Source organism: Miniopterus natalensis, chromosome 13 (assembly GCF_054644295.1).
Source record: "Miniopterus natalensis isolate mMinNat1 chromosome 13, mMinNat1.hap1, whole genome shotgun sequence".
NCBI classification, from domain to species: Eukaryota; Metazoa; Chordata; class Mammalia; order Chiroptera; family Miniopteridae; genus Miniopterus; species Miniopterus natalensis.
The window spans coordinates 52169301-52196572 of record NC_142093.1 but is presented as its reverse complement, the minus strand read 5'-3'; the positions used below and the strand labels follow the sequence as shown (position 1 = coordinate 52196572).

The 27272-nt window shown below is 47.0% G+C and overlaps 1 protein-coding gene across 1 annotated transcript in view; it reads left to right on the top strand.

The window, feature by feature from the left end:
- The window catches only part of AFF3 (ALF transcription elongation factor 3), a 478488-nt gene that overhangs the window by 377640 nt on the left and 73576 nt on the right, over positions 1–27272 (top strand). The window contains exon 10 of the mRNA XM_087823693.1: positions 14227–14264. Coding sequence (XP_087679819.1) covers positions 14227–14264 — 38 coding nt within the window. The remainder of the gene's footprint in view (positions 1–14226; positions 14265–27272) is intronic.

Here is a 27272-nt window from a genome sequence, read left to right as displayed (position 1 = left end):
GTTCCCTGACCCCTTTTTGCCCCACCTCCCCACCAGAACTACTCATTGGGTCAACAGTGACCTCCACAGACCCCTGTGTACGGGGCCCTTTCTTTCAGTCTCTCGTCTTACCAGAAGATGTATAGCATTCAGCATTGAAAACGGTTGGTCCCCCACTTTTCTTGAGGTGTCTCATACCAAACTCTCCTGCTTTGTTCCTGCCCCTCTGGCTGTTTCTTCTCAGGCTGCTTTGCTGACTGCTCTTCCCCTACCCAGCCTTAAATGCCGGAGCCTTTCAGCATTTGTTCCTGATTTCTGTCCTCCGCTTCCTTCCCCTGCTCCCTCCTCCCCTCTCTAAGTGATCTCGCCCATTCCCATGATCTTCAGCTCTTATATGCTTACAGTTTCTACAGTTATATCCTCAGCTCAGAGCTCTCTTTGAACTGCAGACCTTCTGGCCTTTTCCACTTGGGTGTCTCACAAGCATTTCACATTCAGTTTGTGCCAAACTGGGCTCCTGGTCTTGCCACCCCTACCCACCCCAAATATGTTCTTCTTGTGAACGAACGTTTCCATTTCTGAACGTGCCACTGCCAGAAGCGCAGTTGTTCGAGCCCAGAAACATTGAACTCTGGACTCATCCTTGATGACTCCTGTTCCTCACGTAAACATTAGTTTTGTCTCTAAGTCCTGTAAATTCAGCCTCCAAAATTACGTATTAGTCCATTTTCCCTCTTTCCATCCTGGCTAGTCAAAACCCGTCTAGTAGCCACCAGCATATTTCTATTCCTTCGCTTCCATACTATAACCTCCTCACACTGATCTTTTAAAAATATAAATCAGATCAAGTCGTTTCTTGGTCTAACATTTTAACTATGTTTCCCATTCCACTTGGAATACAATCCAGAGCCAACACTACCCTACCCAGTGTGGTGTCCCCCACTCTTCCCCTTCGCTTCACGTTGACCTCATTCGTGGCACCTCAGCTGCAAGGGCCTTTTTTCAGCTCCTCCCACAAGCCCAGCTCAGCTCCCTCAGGGCTCCCGGAGGCCAAATCCCTCATTTCCCAGCCAGCACCTACTCATCTGGAAAGAGCAGCGGAGCTTTCACGTCCTCAAGAAGCTTCCCCATTGTCTAACTGGGACCATGGTTAGCCCTTCTCACAATAACCTTAAAATTTCAAGTCTCGATACAATTGTAGTTATTTGTTATTTTTACTTTTTAAAAATATCTTCCTCTACCAACTAGACTGGCAGTTTCCTGAGGGCAGGGACTGTGTCTGGCACAGCAGAGGTGCTAAACTGTGGCTCAGTGGATTCAGTGTTGACACGAATGGACAGTATTTGCTCCTCTCCATTGTCCAGGATCAGAGATTACTTTTCTCTTCCTTTCTTTCTTTTGCTGAACACTATGATTTTTCAAATTAGGCCTATCCAAAGATCAAAGGTATTGACAGAGAAGACCATAAAACCCAGGATCATAAGTTGACTACAGATGAATGCACAAAGAATCTACCTATTTAGGAGGAAAGCGTCTATCCAGTCTCCGTGGAAATGTCTATAGCCACTTATTAAATGGGCTTAACACCAGGTCATGTTGCAGTTTCAAATTTTCAAGTTTTCTTAAACAGAAGTCTCCTAACCCAAAAGAATGGGTGTCCCCACAGCCTTCGCTCTCCGGGATAGCAGAATTTTGACTGTAACCTCTAGAGCTGGGATTGTGACAGGGTTCACCCCGAAAGTTTGGAGATATAGTTGAAATGGAAGCACATTCTCATGTTTGCTCCTATAATTTTCCTACTTGATGAAGTTCCATCTGGAAATAGGATAAACAATATGAGAATCCGTTTTCTTATTTCTCTGGGTAAATGAAGGACGTGTGACACATGGAGCAATTTGTTAGATCTGCTTTTCTGTAACTCCTGGTTTTAACACTTCCCAGGAGCAATGTTTCCCGGCAAGGATGTGGAGGAATTAGAAGATATAAGACAAAATTATTCCTGAAGTTAACTAAGTACCAAAGGCATTTTTTAAATGGGCTTGGAAGGGAGATGTGAGTTGTGTTGCGTCTCTCCATTTGTTGGAAAGGACAGCTCTGCCTTTCGTGTCAGGCTAAGCTTGGGAGGCTGGACGCAGCAGATATCGAGATGAACTTATTATAGCTTCGGCTCGAGGGAGAGGGAAGCAGGATTAAGGCTCTTGGCAGGAGCAGCCGAGACGGTGTCACGTGTTTCAGAGATGACAAATATATAAGCTCAGGGGAAGTGAGGGAGCAGGATCCAAATCACACGGCCGTGTATGTGCCTACAGCTTCCAGTGCTCACGTTACCCACACCAATTAGGCAGTCTTTTCATTTTAATTATAGAACTGCCTTTTTTCTCTGCAGACGAGCAGGGTTTATCCACTTAAACTGACCATTTTAATTTTGCAGGCCATGATCACTGGCTGAAATCTGTAGAGGGAAATTCTCCTACTGGCGTAATTTACTCTTCACCATGAAGAAAAGTTACCTTTCAATCCCCAATCGATATTGGGAGAGCACAATTAATGGAATAGATATCTAGGTAGTTAACGTAAATCTTCCAGTTAAAGAGCCAATTCTTGTCTTACTTGAATGCCTGAAGTATGATCGGGGCTCTCAGAAGGCACCTCAGTGTGAGTGGAGAGCCCAGCCGCATAGGGTGCCAGGGCTGTTGGGGAGATTGCTCTGAGCGCCCACTCACACTTGCGTTTTGATTCCTGGGGTTTCTCATGGAGAGGCACAGGAACACCCCTGTGTCAGCTCTCTGCTCTTTACTGTAGAGCTCCCTGGTTAATGAACATCAGTGTGGGATGTAATACTGAGAGCAGATTGCCCATTGCAGTGGGCACTGTTCATTTTTTCCCCTTGTTTCTTTTCAACATGACAATTGCCTAACAGAAAGCAGAGCTTTTAAAAAGAACCTCTGGCTGTGCCTGTCAATCAGCGACCAAACCCATTAGCGGAATGATACACAGACGTGGAATAAAAACACAGGAGGTTTTAGCAGCCCCACTGCACTTCCCTGGGTGCATTTTTCTTCTCGGGATCAGCTTGGTTGATGCTGAAGTTCTTGGCCCGTGAAAATTTATTACCCACAGAGTCCATCTGCATTCAGGCGGCCAAGTCTGAATAAATAGAGTCATTGTGCTTGTCTGGGATTTGTGGCCAGAGTTCATCCAGTCGGCTTGACATTCACATCCCAGGAGATTCATAAAAGCCAACACCCTGGTATGTGCTCTTGAATCCTGCCAAAATTGTGCAGAATTATATAAACAGGAGTGCAGAGTGCAAGCAGTAATCAGGACCAGGTTTGAGGGGCAAGGCTCCAAAACCAAGTTTCTCCCTGCATTAGAAACGAACTGTATTGTAAATGTTATTTGTAGTCAAACAAGAGCTAGAAAATTTTCATGTACAAGTCATTCTGAGAATCATCTTGAGTGCCTACTAAGTGCCAAACGTCGTATAAGACACTGGCTTGTTGGTCTTGATGAATTACACATTAGTAATATTCACTATAATAATTTAGCCTCAAAAATTGAAAGTAAATTTTAAATACCAGGAAATGCCCTTCCTTCGACGTCTATACAACACAAGTATCTAGTATTACATATATTATACCTAACAGCAAAATAAATAGAAAAAAAAAGAGTAGTTTATTTTTGTATTCATGTTCAGTGTTGCACAGTTTAACCACACTGACAAACTGATTTTTTGTGCTTTTTTTTTAAAATTTATCCTTATTGTTGAAAGTATTACAGATGTCCCACACTGATCCCCTCCACCTGGCATCCGCCCCCACCCGCCCTGCCCCAGGCCTTTTTCATGTGGAAACAGAGCAATAACTCTCATTGAAAACGACTGCCTATCAAACCTTTGTCATCTATGTATGAAGGAATCACATGTTCAAACCTTTCGTCGCAAGCAGTGAAACCCAAATATTCAGCAGGAGGTTTTTGTTTGTTGTTTTAAGTAATTATATTTTATCAGTAAAATTTTACTGTCACCATAGGCAAATGCAAAATTCTCTTAAGAAGGCCCATATTATTACATCATGCCGCTTTTTATAAATGTTTGTGAAAAGCACTAGCGTAGATGGAGATACACAAAAATGGAATTGCCTTTTTTCATGTTAATGATCTGTAATTTCCAAAATCAAAACGAGCAACCAGCTTAAATGTCACTGAACACAGATGTAAAGAGGCCCACACCCTGTTTCCCAAAGCATCATCTCAGACCTCCTCTGGAGGTCTGATGGGGATTTATGTATATTTGTTGTGTCCAACCAGCCTAGACCATAGGACATGCCTAATTGCAGTCTGAGTAGAAATTGGGAAAATGGAAAAGTTATATAAAAATCAAAAGACAACTCATTAAATTTGGGCAAACATACAATTAACACAAAAATGAGAACCATCACTTTGTTAAGTTGAAGAATTCATGAAAAGAGATACATTTTTTTAAGCTAAGCCAAGTTTTTGTTAATGGTGCACATCAGTACCACAGGAGTGGACTCTCCGTTGGGAGCCCAGAAGCAGGGCCCTGCGTGTTAGCTGCTGGGCGGCTCCTCTCAAACACGGCCCTCAGCAGGGCTGCTGCGGGCACAGGAAGTGGAGTTCTCCCTCCAGGGGATGCTCCTGTTAATGCAGGCCCTTTGTCCTGTGCCTTGAATGGTTCTTTTCTTCTATAGCTTTTGCAGAGGTGTAGCCATTCAGAGTGGATGCTCCTTAGAGTGTTTGCTATCACTCACGTCCAGGCTGGGGTGGTTTCATGTAGTAAAGGATTTGCCTAAATCGCTCAGGTGTTTGGTCCAGATAGGCACTTGGAAAGTTTTGTTTCTGTTTGTGTTCTTCCAAATCTTCTCCAAGTGGGGATGGTTATCTCATAAGCACAGCCTTTCTCGGGAGAGTCTTAGCCTGTCATTTCTACGTGCAGCATAATCATTTGTGGTAATTCAACGCACAGGGCACTCCCTAGTTCTATCTTGTTCAGATTTGCAGCCAGCAGGTTGTGCCGAGGGAAATAAGACCATCTTGAGGAAATGGACAGAACAGGGCCTGAAGTGTCAGGCCAACAAACATGGGCCTCTGTACACTACACAAGTGTGGGAGTGCAAAGTAGGCAGAATCTCTCTCTCTGGGAGGTCTGGTTCAGCAGCATGTCTCTGGGCACCTCTCCTTTCAGCCTGGACTTTGTTCTTAGAAGTCTAAGGCAGTTCAGGGACAGTATGAGATTACAACATATTATATGTGAACACACTTTCACATATAAAACATAAAGCAGTGGTCACAGGAGATGACAATTCTAACACCAATAATGACACAGTCGGAATAGGCTCAGCTTTCTCTTATGTTATATAACTGATTGGCAAAGTGCAATTTTGAGAGTGTTTCCTAACCATTACAAACCTGTTTTTACCTTCAACTGTTGCTGTTCTGAGTAAAAGAGATGTTTAAGTGAAACATAAAGACAGACTTAAATTTTGGTCCTTCAAACACAGGTTGCATGTTTAACAAACTTATCAAACCATTTATGCCACTTCCATCTTGCCTTTATACGAGAGCAAAGCAACATTTGCATTCCACAACTCAGGCCCGAGTTGCATTCCTAATGATCAACCACCTACCAAGGTCAGTGGAAAGTAAGTGGGACAACACCAAGCATTGTATGGAGGCCGAGTAAGAACTCCGCTGAAAGCTCCCAAAGGCGTTTGGCAAACCCAACAAAGTGGGAGCGACTAAACCCAGCACCCACCCGCTGTGCCGAAGATGAGCATTAGTAATGGGCCATCACCATCTCGGCTGTGCTCGAGGTCTGGCCTGCGCTGAAATTGCCCTGTGAGGTGACTTCCAGGCGCGCGTGGCGCCCACCGCCCGATGAACGGGCCACAAGGCCGGGGCAGAGCCTGCAGGACTTAGGCTGCACGCGCTTCACACTCCACCTGAACCTCTGCTCCCAGGAACCAGGGCTTCAAACCCACATGCTCTCCGTAGAGTGTCTCCAAGCAGCTTGGCCAGCATTAGATATGCAGGTTATTCTAGAGCGTTTGCTTTCACGTTGAAGTTGTCGATGGCAGAAAAGGGCACACGCGCGCGCACACACACACACACACACACTCGTGTGGAAGGCAGTAGAGCCCTGTCAGTGCTGTCCCAGAGTCCAGATCTCTCTGCTGCCCTCACGGTCCTGAGAATCAGCCTCCGAGGCCGGCTCTCCACCATCCAGCAGCACCAGTGGCCTCGCGCCGTGGGCCTGAGGGATCCTCGGCAGCCCTTTGCACCTGCCCGCCGACCCAGGCAGGCTCTTTCTCTGCACGAGTCCTGTCACAGGGAGCCCAGAGGTAAAAGGAATTCTTCCCCAGGGGTTCCTGGCAAGCCCTCAGATAAACAATGTGACTCCCCCTGTAAACTTGAGGAAAAAGTAGCAGTCTCAGCAACCCGAATCCCTCCTGTCTCCTTTGCAAACACCCGCCTGAGAGAGAACGCCTGCGCTTCCTCTTTTCTAGCATCTCCTGAGAAAGCTTGCCTGGCGTCTGTTAGCGGTCAGTGGCCCACCGGGTTCTCTTTGCACTGAAACTAGCAGAATTCAAAATCCAAACCATTTATACCACTTCCATCTTCCCTTTATATGAGAGCAAAGCAACATTTGCATTCCACAACCCAGGCCCGAGTTGCATTCCTAACAATCAGCCGCCTACCAAGGTCAGTGGAAAGTACCTGGGACCCCACCAAGCCTCGTACTGAGCCCGAGTAAGAACTCCAAAGGGGAGGCTCCTTCCCTTCACCCTCTGTCCTGAATAGCCCCGTGGGGCCCAGGCAGGGCTCGGCGCTCTCTGGGGCCTTGATGCCCTGTCCCCATGAGCAAGCCAGCCTCCATGTACTGGAGGTGAATAGAAAATATTTTATATGATGTTAGCCCATGTTACAGAAGCATATCCAAGTGTAAAGCTATCAAAGTCTACGTTTTTACACCCACCCTCTCCCTCCCCCTCAGGGGTGCTCTTTATTTGCATTACTGAAACTTTTTTAATGCCCATTTAAGTAATGGAAGGAGAGGTGAGAGGAAGAGTGCAAGACTGGTGATTTATATAAGAGCAGGCAAGGAGCTAATTATAGGAAACTGACTGTGGAAGGGGGAGGAGAGAAGGGGGGGCTGGAGCCTCGCGGAGGGGGGAGGGGGAGGGAAGTGGGCAGTGCCACACGGGGTGGCGTGAGGGAAGGCAGCGGAGCCAAGAAGATTCACAGGGGCTCCGGGGTGGCGTACCCTGTCCCCTTGACTCTCTCTTGTCAAGAATCTTTGATTTTACCTTTTCAAGGCTGTTGTAGAATCCTTGTGTTTCCCTCAGAGGGCAGCTCTGATCTATTTGTTTTACACGTAAAGTAGGGACAGAGTCAACCAAGTGGCTGATGGTCACTGTCGCCCCAGTGGTGAGACGAAGTGGTGTTTTGTTTGGGTTTGTTGGGTTTTTTGTCTTTGACTTGTACTGTGTACTAATACTTTCCTACAATGACTATAAAAACCACTCGGACAAGTAAAAATTATGTGAAAATTGGGGGCCTGAAATTTAAACCTGTCCCCCTGATTGTGTGTCTCAGGCATACAACAAAGGTGGTAGTCATCTGCCATCTGCAGAAGTTCCCCCTCACATCCTGCCTGGTGACTGACAGGTACTTGATCCACTCCGAGTGCTCTCATGAGGACGCTCTTTCTGGGGGGAGGAAGAGCTAGGATCTCTGCCTTCGGCGTCTTCGAGGACTCTGAGGAGCCGAGACTAAAATTCTCATGAAGCAGATGAGAACTTCTCAGGAGAGAGTGGAAGTCAGTGCTCACCCAAGTGCTAGACAAGTTCAGAGAGAGGAAGGTGCACCCAGGCTTGTGTGCTCAAGGAACACCGACAGGCAGACTCTGAACAGGGAGGAGCACCAGGATGACCCCCAAAGTGACAGGCGCGTTGGTTTCACTTACAGAGACACCAAGAATTGAAGTGGTCTGTCCTCTGCTGACCCCATGCAGAGCCCTTTGCTTCGTTTATTGACAAGCTCCTAACAAGCTCCTCAGCCCCTGAAATTCTGTCTTCTCACCCTGATCATCTCGGTATTTGCACAGAGCCTCCTTTATTCCAGCAGCCATACAGCCCACTGTGCTCAGAAAAGCGCGGCTCTCTCCTATTGTCCCCAACTCCGAGCTGGTTAGCATCCCCCCTCACTGTCAAAAAATGTTCCAGTTTGGATGATGTATATTGTCAGTCATCCTGACTCTACCTGACCCCTGTAGAGAACAGAATGAGGTCAAAGTCTACTGAACAGAATGCTTCCTGGACAGCATTTCTAGGCATCTGAAAATGCTAGGTACTTACTATTACAGAGGAAAAACAGAGAGCGAGATTCTAGATTCTTTCCTGTCTTGCAAATATTACTAAATGGGTTGGCGAACACCCAACGGGAGACCACAACATAAAATGTTCAAAGACTCGTCGATAACCCAGACTCAGATGAAAAGCAACAGCATGAAAGTTCAGGTAATGAAACAAAATGTCTTAATAGATGTAGAAGGAAATTAAACAGTGAAGTAAATTAATAACTACCAGTTTCAACTTAAGGGGAATCGCAAGAAAAAAGTAAGGCCTTACCGGACAGAATTCCTACGAAGATACGGGATTCGACCTCAGTTTCACAGCGTGCGTCAGAACAGCGCAACACAGATGACCTGAAATGAGCCGTGATGGCATTTACTCAGGCAGTCGAGTGTGGGTGCCGTCTTCCAGCGGGTGGAGCAAAATGATTCCGATCCCCGCTACAGAGATGCCACCTTTATTGTCAGAATAATGACAAAGCAGACACGGAGGTTGCCTCCATGTGGAATGGACGGACAGACGTGTTCTGTCTGGCCAGCTGGACCTTAACCCTGTTCTCTTCAAATGGAAGCAAAATGTAGGCCCCGAACATTAAGCCATATGTCTCCTTTTTATGCCTGTAATTTGTCAACAGCATATCGATGTTTTGTACCTCATTGGCATGTGACAGCTGCCATCTCACGTATCCAGATATCTGCTCAGCACCTCCGCCTGAACATCCTGAAGGCAACTTGAGCTTCACACACTCAAAATCCCACTCTGCCCTCGCCCGTGTCCCTGCGCCCATTCTGCCCTTCCCGGTCAGGATCAGTAGCTCTCCATCCCTACCAGGGGTCAGGCCGGGACCTGGCACTCATTCCTGTCACTAGCCCTGGCCTGCCACGTCCGATCTATCGCCAACTTCCTGAATTCTGCCTCCAGAATATAACACAGACTCTCTCATCTCCAGAGCTGCCTTGCGCGTCTCCTGCCTGGATTAATGCAACGACCTTAAACATTGTCCCTTCCTGCCCAGATCCATTCAGCACCCAGAAGGCAGAGTGGGGTCTGAAGAATGTAAATCATATTGCCTCGCTCTGTACTCTTTTTTAAAAATTATAGATTCATCAGAATATGGACAGACAGGTCCCACCCATCCTTTACTTAGCTCCCCCTAATGTAAATCATTCAGTGATTTCTTACTACCCAGCGGAGAGCACCCAAAACCCGTAACTTGACCTCCAAGGCCCTTGGGACCTGCCACTGCCCCCACCACTCACTGAGTTCCCCCACAGTGACCTCCTTGAGGTTCTTCATCGGCTTAATCACCCCCTACTTAGTGAGCCTTCCTCGGCCACTCATTCCACGGGAGGCCCCCTGTTGCACAGCAGCGTCCCCTCTTGTCACAGCCCTGGCAATCTAGAATGTTCGTGTGTGTGTAACTTTCTATGCCCGACTCACCTCTAGACCCCGCGTACAGCATGGTGAGGGCTTTCTCTGTGTTTTTCTCCCCCCAACCAAGCCTGTTACCTGCACCTAATAGGTACTTCAGGTTGAATTACGGAGCTGTTCACATCTTAGTTCTGTTTCTGTCAAGTGGGAAAGAAACCGGGTCATCCTGGCACCCCTCTGAGTCCCAGCCTCTCCCCTCTGCTCTCCTCCCCACCCCAGTACCCGAGAACTTGTCCCACGCTCGGCCCAGATACAACAACGGCACTTGATTTCTTCTTTGATTTTCCTTCGGTAATAGATTGTGACTAGTAATTTATTTAGCATACACTGAAACCTGAATTTCTATTGCTTATGTTCCCAAGCACCACGCTTGCTGTAATAAAGACAGAGAAAAGATGTCATCTCTTGAAGAGACCTTGCAAAATGATGGTTTCTGGCAGAAAACTTGTCGTCTCCTAGGCTTACGCTTCGGAGTCCTTCGTGAATGAGTAACGAGCTCAGGAAGACCAGTGAAGCATTCCCTAACCCTCTCCACCTATTTTGCTGCGAACTGGATGAGAGGAAAGTTACTAGAGGAGATGATGATTTAGGAAGGGAGAAATATGGTTGCCGTAACACACAGCCTTCCAAGAGGGAAATTGAGCAATTCATCTAGTTTACGCTGAGTCGTTTTTCAGGCTTCAATTATGAGTCACCTAAGTAATTTTTTCTCTGCGATTTAGTTTCAGTGTTTATTTATTTTATTATTTTCCAACAGTAAAAGAAAATAGTGTCCAAAAGCCAAAGTACATTTAAAAGAAGAGCAGTAAAAAAAAAAAAAAAAAAATTGGCGGTCTTTGCTTTGGTATATGACATGCAATTTTAATTTAATGTTATAAAGCTTTTTTAAAGTTATTATTTAAAACTTTAACATAGCTTCATCGCCTTTCTTGATAGGTGGTGAGCCATCCTCTGTAAAGTTTTTAATGATGTAAAATAACTGCAAATTAAATAGCGCAATAAAAATCGGGCCTTATAAATCGTGGTGCAGGCGGTCTGCGGGGCTCAGTGTTGAGTGTGTGGGAGGGTGTCACACAGAGGGATGGGGAGTGAGGCCCACAGAAGGTCACGGTTGAGTGACTGGTGGGATGCCCGATATCTAAGCTCGAGAGACCTCTGGTGCCAGTATTACGTCCACCTGCTAAAGGAAAGGGGCCCCTGCTCCAGGCTCCAGCTCGGCTTATATCAGAGGACTCGGCCGGCGGCCGCCCTGCACGGTTGTCCTCGGCAGGTGCACCACCTGGGACACACCACTCCAGTGATGGCCCAGCAGCTGAGTTTCTTATTTTGTGTTTGTTTTTGCTTTTGTGTTTTAAATAACTTTCTTATAAGCTGCACATCAACAAGCACTGTTTCCTTATCACAAAAGTCAGCGGGAAGTATTTGGAGGCAGGAGAGAAAAAAGTCAATAGACTTTTAAAATATTGACAGCCCAGCTGGGGGAAATTCAAATGCCATGTTAGAGATGTTGGTTGACCTCCCGGTCACATCTCTTATGGTTTCGGTTACTCCAGGAAGAGTCGGTCTCCAGTGCCTCCCTGCAGAGATGATGCTGAGACTGAACTAATGATGCAAGCCATCTTTTCTTAGGGGAGTTCAAAATACTTTTTTGTATATTTAGCCAAACAGAGTCAGGAGTAGGGAGTTAATTTCTTTTCATGTGTAGCTGCCAAAAGTGAAAGCCACCTTCTGAGTGATAAGAGGGCCCTTTAGAAGAGGAACCTGGGAGGAGGGAAGGCTGCCCTTCACCCGGGGAGTGCTCTTTGTGTGCGCTCCTAGCCTGGCCCCCAGGAGAGCAGAGAGAAGGGAGTGAGAGGAGCTATGAGAGGGGCTCCTGCTCTCCAAGGCACCCTAGGTTTTCACACACACACACCCATTCTACTCCCTGAGGTGTCCTGATCAAAAGCGAGCTCTGTAGATATTTTTTTTCCCTCCTGAACTAATTATGTGGCACTGGAATGCCAGGGCATTGGGGCCTTAATTCACTGGACTCCAGGGAAGAAGGAGGGGTGGTAACCCCATAGATTGCCCACAGTAGCCTGGACATTGGCTGGCTAGCTCCCCCATCATACCATTCAGGGCAGAAAGCGCAGTTTGGAATCTGAGACTACTTGACATAACATACACGAATGGTGAAACCTCTCCCAGAATGGGAGACTTTCAGTGCTCAATTCAACAGATTTTATGCCTTTTCCTCAATCAGTGTGGTTATGTCCCTTGTGGGAATTACTGAAGTTCCTGTTATTAATTAAGTTTCAGTTCCTTTTGCCAGGCCCAGAAGCTAATGTTCCCTATGTCACTTCTGTCAGATTTCTTTCATTTCTTGGCTGCAGTGTTTCTCCACGAAACACTCCTGTCATTCTAAGGGAACTGCTCTTCCTGTATAGGGACCTTTTTGATCTTTTGAAAGGCTGTAGCATCCCTGGCCCCAGGCATTAATTGCCAGTAGTGATCCCCCTCACTATTAATACACAGAAATACCCCTACTCAATTCCAGACACCCTTGGGGTTTGGGGAAGGGGTGCCCCAGTTGAGAACCACTGCTAGAGGCCTTGCAGTCCAGTATGACCAATGCCTCCTTCTCCTGAACACATCCCTGTTTGTCTTTAAAGTTTTGCTCAAATATTAGTGGGAAGGATTCCCTAATTGATCATTTACTTAACATTTACTCATCGGACGTGTACTGAGCACCTGCCCTGATTGAGGAGCGGATGGTCCACCACCATGAGTTATCACTCAGATCCACACCTCCCTCATCTGGTTACTTGCATGTTAATTCCTAAGTGTCTTCAAGTCATCCCTGGACCTCTGTTCAGACTTCCTGACTAGGGAATGGAGCTTCTCTAGGACAATGACTACTTGTCCTTCTTTTGCTTGTATCCCTCCGGGAGCCTACTGCTGTGGTCTCCATGTGGTGGGAATTCAGCAAGTGATGGACTGACTGAGTGACCCAAGACATGCGTTCATCGCCAACGGTGGACTTCAGTTCTGTGACAGGGGTCGTGGTTCTTCTCCTGGGTCATGTTTTTCTCATCTGAAGAGTCTGTTTTGTCTGCTATCCACATGGAGTGAGCAATAGCACGGGAAACATTTTGGGGTCTCTGGTAAACAGTAAACTTGCCATGTGTCATGTACAAGGTGAAAATGGGCCGTGTACACTTTTTATTTCTTGGCGCCCCCGGGTAAGCCTTGGTCTCACAGGCACGCCATGCTGTGGTCCCCCCCCAGGAATGACTTTGGAGACGTAGAACGGGTATGCCCTCTGCCCCCCGAAGCCTCGGAGCTCAGCCACAGAGGCGCGGACAGAAGCCAGACTAGGCAGACAGGCGGCAAGTGAATGCAAAACTGGGAAAATCTGAGGGAGAACTGGAGGCCTTTTTGTTTCTTTTTTCTTTTATTTCTTGTTTCATGGAGCATTTCAAAGACATAAAAAATCCAGACTAACATAATAATCCCTCGTGTGCTCATCTAGTTTCAGCAGTTACCAACCCAAGGACATTGTTTCAGTTACATGCCCACCCACTCTCCCTTCCCTCCAACTCTGTTATTTCAAGGCATATCCCCAAATCCTATCACTGTGTGCACAGATATTTCATTGTGAATCTCTAATGAGGCCTTTAAAAATTGCCACAAGCCTCGCGGGCATGGCTCAGCGGTTGAGCGTCGACCTAGGACCCAGGAGATCAAAGTTTGATTCCCCGTCAGGGCACATGCCCGGGTTGCAGGCTCCATCCCCAGCAGGGGGCGTGCAGGAGGCAGCCGATCCATGACTCTCTCATCATTGATGTTTCTCTCTCTCCCCCTCTCCCTTCCTCTCTTTGAAACCAATAAAGACATATTTTGATAAATAAATAAATAAATAATAAATAGAAAATTAAAAGTTGCCACAAAATCATTGCCTAAAAAAAAATCTGTAATCTCATAACATCATCGCATTTCCAGCCTGTGTTCCAGTTTGCAATTGTAGTGTTTTTTTTCAATAAAATCTGAAAACTGAGTCAAAACTTTCACCTTCATTGAGAGAGATGCTATAAAGGAACCAGAACAGATCTTTTTTTTCTTACAGGAAAACAGAATAAAGCAACAGTAAAGTGATTCAGGGAGTGCAAATGAAATACTCTGATTCCAGATGGGATGTGTGTCCTCTAACCTGCCCAGCCTCTCCAACCCAGCGCTTCCCTCCTCCCCAAGCTCGCCCCCTGGTGGCAGGTGGGCACTGCAAGGGCTTCAGCTCTTCAGGAGTGTTCATTTCATAACATGACAGAGCTCTTACTGTGTTACTAGTAGTTTAATATTTGGCCACATGGAAAAAATGTGTGTGACACGGGGTTTTTTAAGTGTTGATTGAGCACATAATTTAAATGTCAGAATATTAAATAAACATCTCTGCCCTTTCTTCCACCAGGCAGCCCAGAGAACCGCTCTCCACGCTCTGTCTGACAGGTATGTTTTGTCATTTTTATGAACTATAAATTGCTTTATGAAACATTGAGCCCTATTTATTGTGGCATATAATTCATAATCGGATTTTGTCCCTCAAGTATCTGGGAACCGGGGTGTTAAACGTTTTGCATGCTTGGATTTGTCATGCCCGTGTGGCTTTATTACTGCAAAAATCGCCTTGTTGTATTTCACAGAAAGTGTGGAGAGTCCCTTGTTGTTAGTGAAACAAGAGACAAGGAACCAGAGGAAAGGGCCTGAACGGCGCAGTAAATTCTGAACTTTGGAATTGGTTGAGATCTGAGCTCATTTTTCAGCAATAAGTACTTCATTTATTTTGAGATGTTTTCTTCAGACTTTTTCCATATCATTTCCCCGGGAGCTATCTGTCTTTTGATGAGATTCTCTCCTGAAATACTTTATGCATGTCACCCAATTCATGGTGCCGAGTGCCTGACTTTTCACTCCACGCTTTGGCTGTTTTTTTCTGACTTGTATTGTTGAATGAGATCTGTAAACTTAATCAACTGACACACTCAACCTGTGTTTCACGTCCCGCTTTGCTGTATAAAAATAGTTGAACAGGGAGCTATAGTTACTTTCTAGAGCAGATCAGGCCCTTTTTTATTGTGGTTGGTTTTTTATATTTTTTGCTTGCTAAGGTTATGTGTGTGTCTTAAAGGATTATCAGGAGGTAAAGATGAAGTCCCTGTTTCTCTCCACATTTGAGGTTCTTGCTGTATCAGAAGCAGCTGGCGATGTTCCCCCCGGCTGGCTGGTGGGCACCTTAGTGTTACCCAGCAGACTATCAACACCCTCTCTTCCTTCCCTTCTTTTTTTGTGGAATGAGCAATAATTGACTGTGTAAACACGATCAGTTCAGCTGCTCCAAGGGAAAACCTGTCACTTGGGCAAATCATCTGCGTGCACAGGTGGAAGCAGTGTCTCCACGATGGCAGGCCGAACCCGAGTATGTTTACGTCAGTTGAAAAGCCTGCCCGTGACAACCACGCAGGCTCGTGTGCTCTCAGAGGGGCTGCCCGTAGCTTCTGGAATTCCTTCTGGGATCTCACAGAATCTGATGACACCGGTGCTTCTGAGTCTTTTGGTAGGAGGAAGAGAGACTCTGGGTCCAAACATTTAAAATCTGACACATTAATTCCTTATTTCCCTTTGGCCTCTTAAATAAGTGATTCCTTCAACAAAATGCACTGAGAAACAAGAGAAAGCCCTCAGTTCACAACATTATGCCATTGCCAGTGGTTACAAGGTTTCTTTTTGGGGTTTTGAAGATGTTGTAAAATTAGGTTGTGGTGATGGTTTCACAACCTTGTAAATATGCTAAAAATCACTGAATCACATACTTTAAAAGGGTAAACTTTATGGTATATAAATTATATTTCAATAAAGCTACATATATAGATGCAAAATGTTGTTATGACCTCTGGTAGAAGGAATCATAACCTTTTAGGGATGTGTGGACTCCCTTTGAAAACCTGGTTCCAAAATACAATCAGAAATCAGAAACTGGGACAGATTCATTCTGAGGTTTCTTCTCAAAAACGCATGACCCTCTCCTTGGTGGAAAAGGTGTGTGGGTTTTCATGATGAGCAACGCAATCCCTTTGACTTTGTCCTGATACTCTCTCCAACTCCTCCCTGGTTGAGCCCAATAGTTAATCAACTAGTAAGTTAGCACCTCAGCCCCTGTGGATTATATGGCTAAGTGCAGAATACTGTGAGAAGAAAACAGCCCATTCCAGGGGCTCCCGTTGTAGTTCCTCTTCTTGTGAATTTCTCTGTCTTCACATGGAGTAGAGCATTTCCCCCTTAAATGTAAGTTTTCTGTTCAAAAACGGGGGAACTGGGCTCATTCGTCAGTATTCTAGCAATGCAGTTGTCTGAAGCTACCTCCTCTGTGCTTTTCCTGTTCTGTCTTCCACTGTTCAGGCCACACGAGTCATTTCCCTAAGCGAGAAGCACCTGTAATCATGTGGAGATACAATCTGAAACCTTCCTTCAAAATAAGGACTTAAAACACCTACTGAACTAAGTGAATTCATATTTTCTAGCTTCTTAAGTTAGAGAATGCTAACTTAAACCAGTGTTTTTTAGACAATGATCGGTGTGACTCCTGGTCAGACCACTGCATGACTTAGCCCAACAGACTGTCTATCAGAGGAACCGCCTCAGGGTGGGAATGGAACTGAGTAAAAATGCGCCCCAAGTTCTGACCTTCCCAGGGTAGAGAGCCAACCCCAATGTCCCTGGTTACCTGTAGCCTGGTACTCCTCTAGTATACGTTCATTTACACAAACTGTTCTAGTTTCTAAACTATTATTTTTCAGCCTGTTAACCATCTCTTGATGTCAAATTCCATAGGCAGCACTTTCATTTTTCTTCTTAATGGGGGGTCCTGAGTTCTCAAGTCTGGAGTTGAACAGAGTAGCCCAGGTTGGCTCAGGTCGTAGCAGCACAGGCCTTTGTCTCAGTGTCCGCTGGTGTGCCCAGCCGTGGGCCCATCTCGCTTCCAGTTAGCCGTGCAACCGCCTGGAGCACCTGGGGGACACAAGGACATTTGATATAGGAGTTAGAGCTGTTTTGTTTCAAGATGTGGAGCTTGATGGTGAAATAGGATTTGGTGGACTTGGGTTTGAGGGATGTGAGTTTAAGGTGTAGGAAGCCTGTTACCGTTTCCTGCCTCCTGGCAGAAAGCCTGCCTCCGAGGCGTGGAGACTGGACCCCATGAGACCTGTTATAATGCAAAGGGTGGCATTTCTCTCCTTTGTAAGGACCAATAAAAAGCTCATCCCCATGAGGTATCAGAGGGGAGAGACTACCCAAATGTCTTCCGAAGGCCAATCTTGTCTGTCTTTTCACTTCTCTAGTTTCCTGGTTTAAATAGGATTTCTAGAAGTCCACTCTCTGGTAGTTAAGACTGTGTGCTTTAAAGTTTCATGATCAAAACACAACCTTGATAAATTAAAACTATGACATATTTCATTACCTAAGTTTAAAAATTATCTGTGTTCAAAGAAAACCTTTGGCCTTGCTTGGTTTTGCCTGAGCAATAGCCTTAATTTATGGTTCAGTCAAAACAGCCACTGTGTCATGTCTGCGAGGGATCGCAGAGGCCAGGCACATCTGGCTGCAGCCCAACTCACTCATGCCACCCAGCAGTGATGGGAAAGGTCACGTGTAGGTGGGATGGCCTGGTTTTCATTCCTTTCTGCCATCGACTGTAGAGTGTTTCATCTGTTTTATGCCATCGAGTGTCAGCTGGCATGCCAGAGGCCCAGTGATGCCCCAAATAATGAAAAACGTCAGGAGACCAGGGCAGGAAGAGTGGGCACAGTTCTCAATATGGCAAACAAGCCAATTATAAGAAAACCTCAACTTGCACAAAAACACTATGTTTTCTACCTCTTATAATGTGCCTCTCAGGTGTATTTTCTTGTGGATTTTTGTGTTGGGTGGGGTAGAGGGAGGCAGTGGGCAGGGATAAATGGGCCTGAGGCTTACTGATCCAGTGTGCCTGGGGTAGACGCACTGCCCTGGGAAAGCACACATAGCGGGAAAGTGGAAAATATGCAAAGTGCCGGAGGGGAGGAAGGACGTGTGTGCAGCATATGAAGTCCTCTGGATGTGATTGACTTCCCTTCCTAAGTAGTAAATAGTAGATGGCTGTGATCAAAAAGAGGATCCTGTGATTTATCAGGCCGAGCAGCTGTGCGTTCTTAGGGAAGCGCGAGGTCCGTCTTGAAATCTGGGCAAGATATGCGGACACGCGAGGAGTCGGCGTTAATCATCCCGGGCGCCCCGTCCGTCTCAGGCAGGCCTGCAGCGAGCAGACCTGCAGCGAGCAGACCTGCAGCGAGCAGAGGTGCTTCATGCAGCCCATCAGGAGTCATGTTTGCTGCGAAACCTCAGCATCGTTTGCAGTGACCTGGGCTTTATAAAAATGGAGCCTAATTTCATATGAATAAATCACATTCAGCTAGAAATATGAGGAGCTGGGGGAAAATTGTGCTTGACTTAAAAAAAAAAAAAAAAAAAGGAATGAACCAGAAAGGCAACGTGAAAACAGTTGTTGAAGCGATGGCAGTTGGAGGGCACGCACGGCCGTGTGGGTAAATCGTGCATGTAATCACCTTCTGAAATGTCAGCCTGCGACTGCAGAAAGGGCTGCGTTTTTATAGCCTCGGAGATGCATCACCAGACTGCGCCCTGTCAGCCCATCTGGCAGTATTTCAGGTCCAGGATCCATTTATATTGAACTGCCACTGATTTATTCATTTATGCCACAAGTATTTATGGAGCGCGTCCTGTGCGCTCAGCGGGCACGGCGTGGGCTGCGGGGGTGAGCAGGAGTGGCCGCGCGCCTCCCCCGGGCCTCACCGTCGGGAGGGCTGCTGGCGTGTGCATTTGCTGCCCTCGGTTTTGCTTTCTCAAATAAATCTCACCCACCGAATGTCCTCTTCCCGTTAGGGAGAATATAATGAAATTAACTAAGTGAGGAATGGCATAAAATGAAGAGGTCTTACCTCCCCGTGAGTCTGTTCTGCATCCGAGAGCAGGACTGGAAGAGTCCTCAAAGCAAGCCGGGGAGGACTTTTAAGAAAGTTCTAAATTTTGAGCCTGGAAGATGCCCACAGGCACACTGGAGGGAATGTGTCAACCCTGGAGACTCACGGCAGTCTCCAGTCTCTGCAGTGCAAGGGACTCAATAATGGAGTTCTGGTAGACAGTGTCAGTAACTCTTCACAGAGCTTTGGAGCTCATGGGCACTGTCACACTGACACCCCCCTGTGAGATAGGAAGGACTCACTTTACAGACACGAAGACTGAGCCTCAGAAGGTGATGAGACCCACCCAAGGTCACAAGGCAGCAAGTGGCAGGGCTGGGACTAGGCTCCAGGTCCTCTGACTCACAATGAGGATAACTCTCTCTTCCTCCCTCCCTCAGCAGCAAAGCAGCTTGGTGGGGTCAGGGCCAGGTGACTCATGCTACGTATATTCTGACAAAGAATTTACTTGGTGTGCGCTAAAGCTTTCTTTGTTTCTACTAATAATTCTAATAATCGTAAACATTTCATTCGTAACTAAGGTAATCTTTGCATCCCTAGCACCTAGCACAGTTCCTGGCACTTAGGAGACACAATAAGTTATTTGATGAATGAAAGAGAACAGTGAACACATGAATGAAGGTTTTGTGCTTAAATGACAGCAACTTTAGGCTTTTTTTTTTTTTTAATATATCTTTATTGATTTCAGAGGGATAGAGAGATTTCAGAGGGTTAGAGAGATATAAACATCAATGATGAGAGTCATTGATCGGCTGCAGCCCGCAACCCCGGCATGTGCCCTGACCGGGAATCGAACCCCAATCACCTGGATCCTAGGTCGACGCTCAACTGCTGAGCCACGCCTGGTCGGGCAACTTTAGGCTTTTAATAGAAAACACTTTCCTGAAACTGACTGTTCCCTGCTGCAGCAAGCAGGACACCTCAGGAGGCAGAGTCGACGGTCAGGGGCTCATCACTAAGGGTTCAAGCAGGGTCCCTGCATATAAGATGTGATAGAATTGAGAAACACTATTAACTGCCACACACACACATTGATGTCAGAATGGCTGCCATCAATAATCCACAAACAACAAGTGCTGGCGAGGATGTGGGGAAAAGGGAACCCTTGTGCACTGCTGGTGGGAATGCAGACTGGTGCAGCCACTGTGGAAAGCAGTATGGAGTTTCCTCACAAAATTAAAAATGGAACTGCCTAGTGACCCAGAGAATTTATCCATTTATCTGGGAATTTATCCAAAGAAACCCAAAACACTGATTTGTAAGAACATATGCACCTCTATGTTCATTGCAGCATTACTTACAATAGCCAAGATTTGGAAGCAGCCCAAGTGCCCATCAGTAGATGAGTAGATAAAAAAGCGGTGGTACATTTACACAATGGAATATTACTCGGCCGTAAAAAAAGAAGGCAATCTTACCATTTGCGACAGCATGGATAGACCTGGAGAGCATTCTGCCAAGTGAAATAAGCCAGTCAGAGAAAGACAAGGACCATATGATCTCACTCATATGTGGAATCTAATGAACAAAATGAGCTAACAAGCAGAATAGAGACAGACTCATAGATAGAAAGCAGGCAGACAGCTATTGGGGAGGGGTGAGTTTTGGGGGTTAGTTGGGGGGGTGGAGGGATTGAGCAAAAAAGAAAAGAAAAAATCTTTTTTTCAGACAAGAGTGGTGATTGCTCCAAGGAGAGGGGGAGAAGGGTATAGGGGGATAAATAGTGATGGACAGAGACTTGACTTGGGGTGGTGAACACACAATACAGTGTACAGATGATATGTAGTAGGATTGTGCACTCGAAACCTGTATAATTTTGTTAACCAATTTCACCCCAATAAATTCAATTAAAAATACAGTCTAGCCTGGCTGGCTTGGCTCAGCGGTTGAGCATCGACCTATGACCCAGGAGATCACGGTTCGATTCCTGGTCAGGGCACATGCCCAGGTTGTGGGCTCGATCCCCAGTAGGGGGCTTGTAGGAGGCAGCCAATCAGTGACTCTCATCATTGATGTTTCTGTGTCTCCCCCTCTCCCTTCCTCTCTCTGAAATCAATAAAAATATATTTAATTAAAAAAAAATTCAGTTCAAATGTAGGTAAGAAATTCTCAGAAAAACTTCAAAAAATTGAAATGGCCCTGTGCAATTAGAGGGGATTAAATTAGAAATCAGAACCTGATGCCACAGAGAGCATTCTGCACAAAGAGGGAGTGAAGGCCATGGCCTCCGGCCCCTGCCCTCCTCATGCATCACACTGTCCAAGGGCTTAAAGTGCCCCCATCTTATCTCCACCAATTATTCGTGCTTCTTTCTGTCCTTCATTCATCTGATGCATGTTCAGCTCTGAGCTCCCCCGCTGGGTGAGACATCATGCTGGTCTCCATGGAAGACACAAAAGTTCCTTACCCACGGAGCCCACTCTGCAGGAGCAGACGGCGGTCGAGGACACGCAGATGTCCCCATAGCCACGGTTTATTAATCGTGGACGTGTACACCGAGTTGTGAGTCTCAGTCCAGCAGCCATGTGTAGGGACCACGCTGAGCAGTTGGCATACATGACGCCCTCTAATCCTCACACGGTGCTCTCACCTAGGAAAGAGAAATTCCGCATTAGGGCCTGAGAGATGACATTTGCAATGACATTTCATATCATTCTCTAAATACTCTCCCTAAAATCCTAGTGAATCTGGTTTCCAGAGCTACATAACACCCAAAGCCTCCAAAATGGTCTGTCTGGCTCTAGACAACGCTCTTAGCTGCTTCACTAACACCCCTTCCCCCATAAATTAATAAGAAATGAGTGTCACTGGCCGGGTGCAGGTGTAATGCAAAAGTACTCTCAGCACAGAGGAAGGGGAGGGGCGGCAGCCTTTGAGGTGACGTGTGAAGGACGAGTGGCATCAGGACGGGTCTCCCAGGATGGAGAAGGGAAGGGCCAGCCTTCTCTGCCTGAGCAGGGCAAGGCTGCGGAGATAAGCAAGGAACAGCAGGCCCTACTCGCAGGCGTGGCACCTTAGGGACAGGTGTCTGGGAGCCAGCTCTCGGCAGCCTCCAGGCAAGGCAGGCGTGGAGTTTGCCTTCAGCTCCACGTGCTTCCTCCAAGCGCGGCCCAAGCCTCGTCTTCCACACAAACCTTAAATGACCAACTTACCGACTCCCACATCTCCTATTCCGCCAGCACCTCATGTCATTGCTGACCCAGGCGTGCTTCTGCCCCTCTGCGTCCTTTACGTACTTGTGTCTGTTCTCAACAACCGCGTAGGGAGCAGGATCCACGCCATGACCTTTAGGTAGCGCTGTGTACAAAGCGGCTGCTCAGTAACGAACTACCAAAGGCCTTTCCAACGAGAAAGACCAGGAATCCAGATTGTGCCACCCGTCTCTGCTGTCCTGGTGAGGAGGGAAAGACCAACTCCGGCCTGGGCATCACGAAGCAAGCACGGGTTTGCATCCTTAAACCTGGGGTGGAATCTGCTTTGGGCAAAGGAGTCACCCGTCTGAGTCTGAACTTCCTCAGCTGCAAAAACAGGACAAGAGTATCCCCCCGTTAGGTTTATGGACGGGTCACATGGGGTGACAAGTAGAAGGGCTCTGCTAATCTAGTTATTACCCTGCTGCGCCACTAGGAAAAGCCACTCCCCAAGATACCATGAGACACATACTTTTTAAGTCCTACCCAGTGGCTGAAAAAACAAAAGAAAAAGATATTCGTGTGGATTTCAGATGCGAAACCATGAACAACTAACCGTACAGGGCACGTTTTTACACCGACCTTATAGAAAAGTAGTATCAACCTACCCCAAGGGCTATCCCTACCTATTGCTGGTTCCATCCCTACTTCGCAGGATGTTCTCCTCTCGCCCCTTCTCCCCTGGAGCCCGCGCCAGGGCCTCGGGGGCTCACGCAAGCCTGCGGGGCGGCTGCAGCCTCCCTCCCAAGTCCCCTTCATGTTTCACTCCTGGGAAAGCCAGCCTGGGGCACTTCCTCACACCTTGTCCAGCTGATCGCCAAAGAACTGTTTTCATTTTATTATTTCGAAGTAAATAATCATATTTCAAATGCCAGTGGAAACTCTCAGATAACATGGGGATCTCAGGTCGAGATCTTTTGGGGGCCGTGAGAAGAGAGAAACACTGAACGGCAGCATGTCTTCTAACGGCCAACAGACCCGGCCACGTTCACAAAGGCGGACCCCTCGGCCTCGCAGCCCCTTCGGGAGAGGCCACCTAAGTTCCTCACCACCCTTTGGTGGCTGTTAGCTTAATAGACCGCATTAATGTCATGAGCAAATGCAGGCTATCAGGTCTAAAAATCAACTTTTAAAACCCCCAGCACTAATTTCCACAATAAAACTGAGTAGCTCCTGAGAAGCCATTACGTTCTGTCAGGTAAATAACACACATTTTAAAAGGTCCCAAACTTGTATTTTACACAATAGAACAGTACAGCCTGGAAGGAACGGTTACAGTCTTTTTTGAGTAAATAAGTAAGTTGTATGAAGCCACTAATTGCCCTTTAAGATGACTTAGTGGGTTTGGGGATGCCCAAGGCCTGATGCGGGCCTGATGTCTGGCAGGGAGCAGCGGCAGGAGGCGTCCTGGGGGAAAGTAAGTTTTAACCCTGGGATCAAAGCCCACAGTTGCCACGAACCTTCAGAAAACAGATGGGGTGACTCGAGCCGGTGGGGGGCGGACTTACAGGGTTTGACCTTTTTAAAAAAGATGATAGTGTGAATGTACTTAATGCCACTCACTTGTACCATTGAAAAATGGTGAAAATGGTGAAATATATATATATATATATATATATATGAAACCACGATAAAAAGTAAAAAAACAGACAAAAACACACTGTACACCTCTGCACATCCTGATATGCCAGACTCCCAGATGGTTCCCTTTCCCGTATGTCTAGACTGGGAAGGGATTCTCTCTCTGGGGTTTGAGGTGCTGGAGTTCTGGCCCTGAGAGTCCTTCCTTCCTTCTCTGCTACTGTAGACGACCTCTCACAAGTGACCCTCATCTCCTGTGGTGGGGAAACCCACCATCCCTGCCCTGCTCCTGTAGCCAGGGGTCTATGAGCTAATCGTCCACACCGCCCAGGGTAACTGGCTCCAGGAATCAGGCCGGGGGGGAACCCCGTAGGAGGTGTGACTAACAATTAGGACCATACTTTAGATGCCTGCTTTGACACAGTCATCCCCACGGTGGTCCCCTGCTTCTGGACTCATCCTCACAGACTTAAGTTAATGAAGTCGCTGGAGGTGAAGCATTTAAACAACAGAACTCTGTTACTTTTATTGAAAGTCTTTGTCATTACGTCATACTCCTTTTGAACACCCGGTCACTGCCATTTCTAGACCAAGAACATTGTGTGTCTAATGTTTGTTCTTCATTTAGCTTTTAATGCAGCCAAAAATTTTATTGTATCCAATAACAAGACATCTCCAAGTTGAAATTAAGAGAAATAAAACTATTTTGTAATTAGCATAGTTCTCAACCTTTGTCGCTGTTGTCTTACTCCTTTTTAAAAAACTGTATTTTTGGAGTAGAATTACACTTTCTTGACCTTCTTGAATAACTACTCAGATTAAATTAAGCATGTGCTGCCCGGCCGGGCGTGGCTCAGCGGTTGAGCGTCGACCTAGGATCCAGGCGATCAAGGTTCGATTCCCAGTCAGGGCACATGCCCGGGTTGCGGGCTCGATCAATGACTCTCTCATCATTGATGTTTCTATCTCTCTCTCTCCCTCTCCTTTCCTCTCTCTGAAATCAATAAAGTCATATTTTATTTTAAAAATTAATTAATTAATTAAGCACGAGCTGTCCTGTACTGAATGTGCTGATTATTAGTTAATTGACAGTCAGTTCTGTTAAAATGTCTAATTTGGCTACATGGGAAAATAATCTACAGTCTTGCCCCTCCCACTTTTTAAATCTTGTACGTGTGTAGTCACCATTCTCACTGGTCCCATCTGGGAAATTGAACTGAACATAAAAGAAACCCAAAGGCAATAAATAACATATTTTACAGGAAAAAGGAAATTCAGGAAAGATGCAATTTACTGCACCACATATATTTCTTAACGCACTGGTGTCACTGTGTTTAGCTACGTCACTCGCCTCTGTGCCTTTCACAAGTGCAGGACCAGCCGCAGAAACTTGTATGGCTCAGGGTTTTAATGCCAGTAGATAGATTGGGGTTGGTGTTTTTGTTTTGTTTGTTTCATTTTGTTTAAAACCAAACTACTTAGCTGCTTTTGGTGGAAGTTTATTTAAATTGTGACACCACAATTATTTTTTGTTTTGTTTGAATCTTTTAGTGGAGAAAATTCGCCAAAGCCCTGGAGCCTCCTTTCTGTGCTTTACAAGCCTTTCAGGCCAGCACCTCCCAGCCCTCCATCTTTCCCAGTAAATTCCTCCCAGACAGGTCCTGGGCCATTTCACTTTACAGACTTGCAGAGCCAGCTGGAGCGAGGAGCCCGTCCAGCTGCTAACTCTGGGCACAGGGCCTTCCCCTCTCTCCTCTCTCCTCTCTCCTCTCTCCAGTCGGCCTCCCCATGAGCCGCTGCTCTCACCGCCCTCCCAGAGGCAGCGTTGGACCAGCGTTGGCCGAGCAGCTTGCCGGCCTTTGATGACTGTGTTTTGGAGCCGTGCGGGCTTCCTGCTGTTGTTGAAAGGTTAATGTGCTCCCCGTCAGCTGGAGCAGCCTGACCTTCCCACTCCATCCAGCTCCTTTCCCTGCTGGCTCTCAGGCGAGTGACTGACCAGCCAGCTGCCTCACCATGTCCCCCTGGGGGCCTGCAGAACGCAGCACCCTCTGCCCCAGCCAGCCAGCATCAGAGCCCGCCATCTGCATCCTGTCATTCTGGGGACAGCCACTTGAGCTGCACATTCTGAGCAGACTCCTCAGCCTGGCCTCCTCTGCCTATGACCGCCCATGGCCTTGGGGTTAAGTGTTCATGCTGCCCTTCACCCACTGCCCCCTCGTCCTGCGTGCAGCACAGTATGTCAATGCTTATTAGTTAATTATAAATCAATTAGTTAAATGTTGAAACCACACCAACTACTTGTGAAGAGACAATCCGTGCCCCCTTGTCCATTCCACAGAGCAGACCTGCCCGCTGGCTGCCTGGATCTAGCTAACAGGACAGGGCACCGTGCAGCCCAGCCCAGGCCAAGGCCAAAAGACCCACACTCTCCCCTCAGCCTCCTGTAGCTCCATTTGCCCTCTTCACGACCTGTGAGCCAGAGCGCCACTCTGACCCCCCTTAAAATAGAGGCCGTGACCCCATTCAGCCAGCCGAATCCTGGTGCTGGGAGCAGAAAGCCAAAGTTACGTGTGCGAAGGCACTTTCAGCCGTGAGCTCTACACAGGCACGGAGAAGCGAGGTGTTTGTTTGTTTCCTGGGGAGCATATGAAGGAGGCCCCTGCCTTCTCTAAGTCGCTACCCTAGGCACTGAGCTATATAATATAATCTAAAAGGGCAGCTGAGTGGACGCTGAACACAAAGCCAAATGTGAACCACCCGCTCTGACCAAGGCATGTGGCCCCCGGGACTTCTGCCACCCACTGGCCTCTAAGAGTCATGCCTATGACACCAGGCCCTCTGCAGGGACTTGCTGTTACTATATTATGTCATACAGCAGCTCTCTGGGGTCGGTGCCATTGACCCCACTTCGTACGTGGGACACTAAAGCCTGTAGTGATGGAATCCCTTGCTTAAGATTGGCCAAGAGCTGGAGCTCACTGAGGCCCAGGTTTTCGGGTGGCAGTGTGGCCTCCAGCAGGGAGGGCTGGCAGACCGAGCTGGTGGCGAGGGCACCTGTTTGTTGTAGCCTGGTTGCCCAAGGCTCATCCTCGCTTCACCCACTGAATCCTCTCAAAACAGGACAAAATCTGGCCCTACCCGAGTTCACACAGCACACAGGACCCAAGGCGCTCTCCCTGGTGTGTCACAGCATCAAGCATTGTACTGACAGGGAACAATCCTCATTCGCTCCACCTTGGAACAAAACACAGGAACAAACATCCACCCACCACCGGTCTCCGGGTGTGTGCTTGGTAGAACCTCACTAGTTCTGTTCTCTCCAGAAAAGTAGTTCTAGGGACTCCAGCCCTTCTGTGTTCTGCACTTAAAATAGAAGATGACAACAAACTTGAAAAGTGCTGTGGCCATGCTCAGACAGATTTATATGACCAGGAAGGGAGAGCCAAGCCAGCGTTGTTTCCTAAGACTTATATTTCTTAAAGGCTTCCTTTTTCCTTCCAGCCGCCTGGAGAAATATTAGCTGTTCACTAACATTTCAAACTGAAGGCCAAAATTTGCTCATGTCCCTTCAGCATCTCTGTACCCCATGGGCCTTTCACACGTGAACCCTACCCATGTATTGTTCCTTCGGGCCCCATCATCAGTCACCTGAC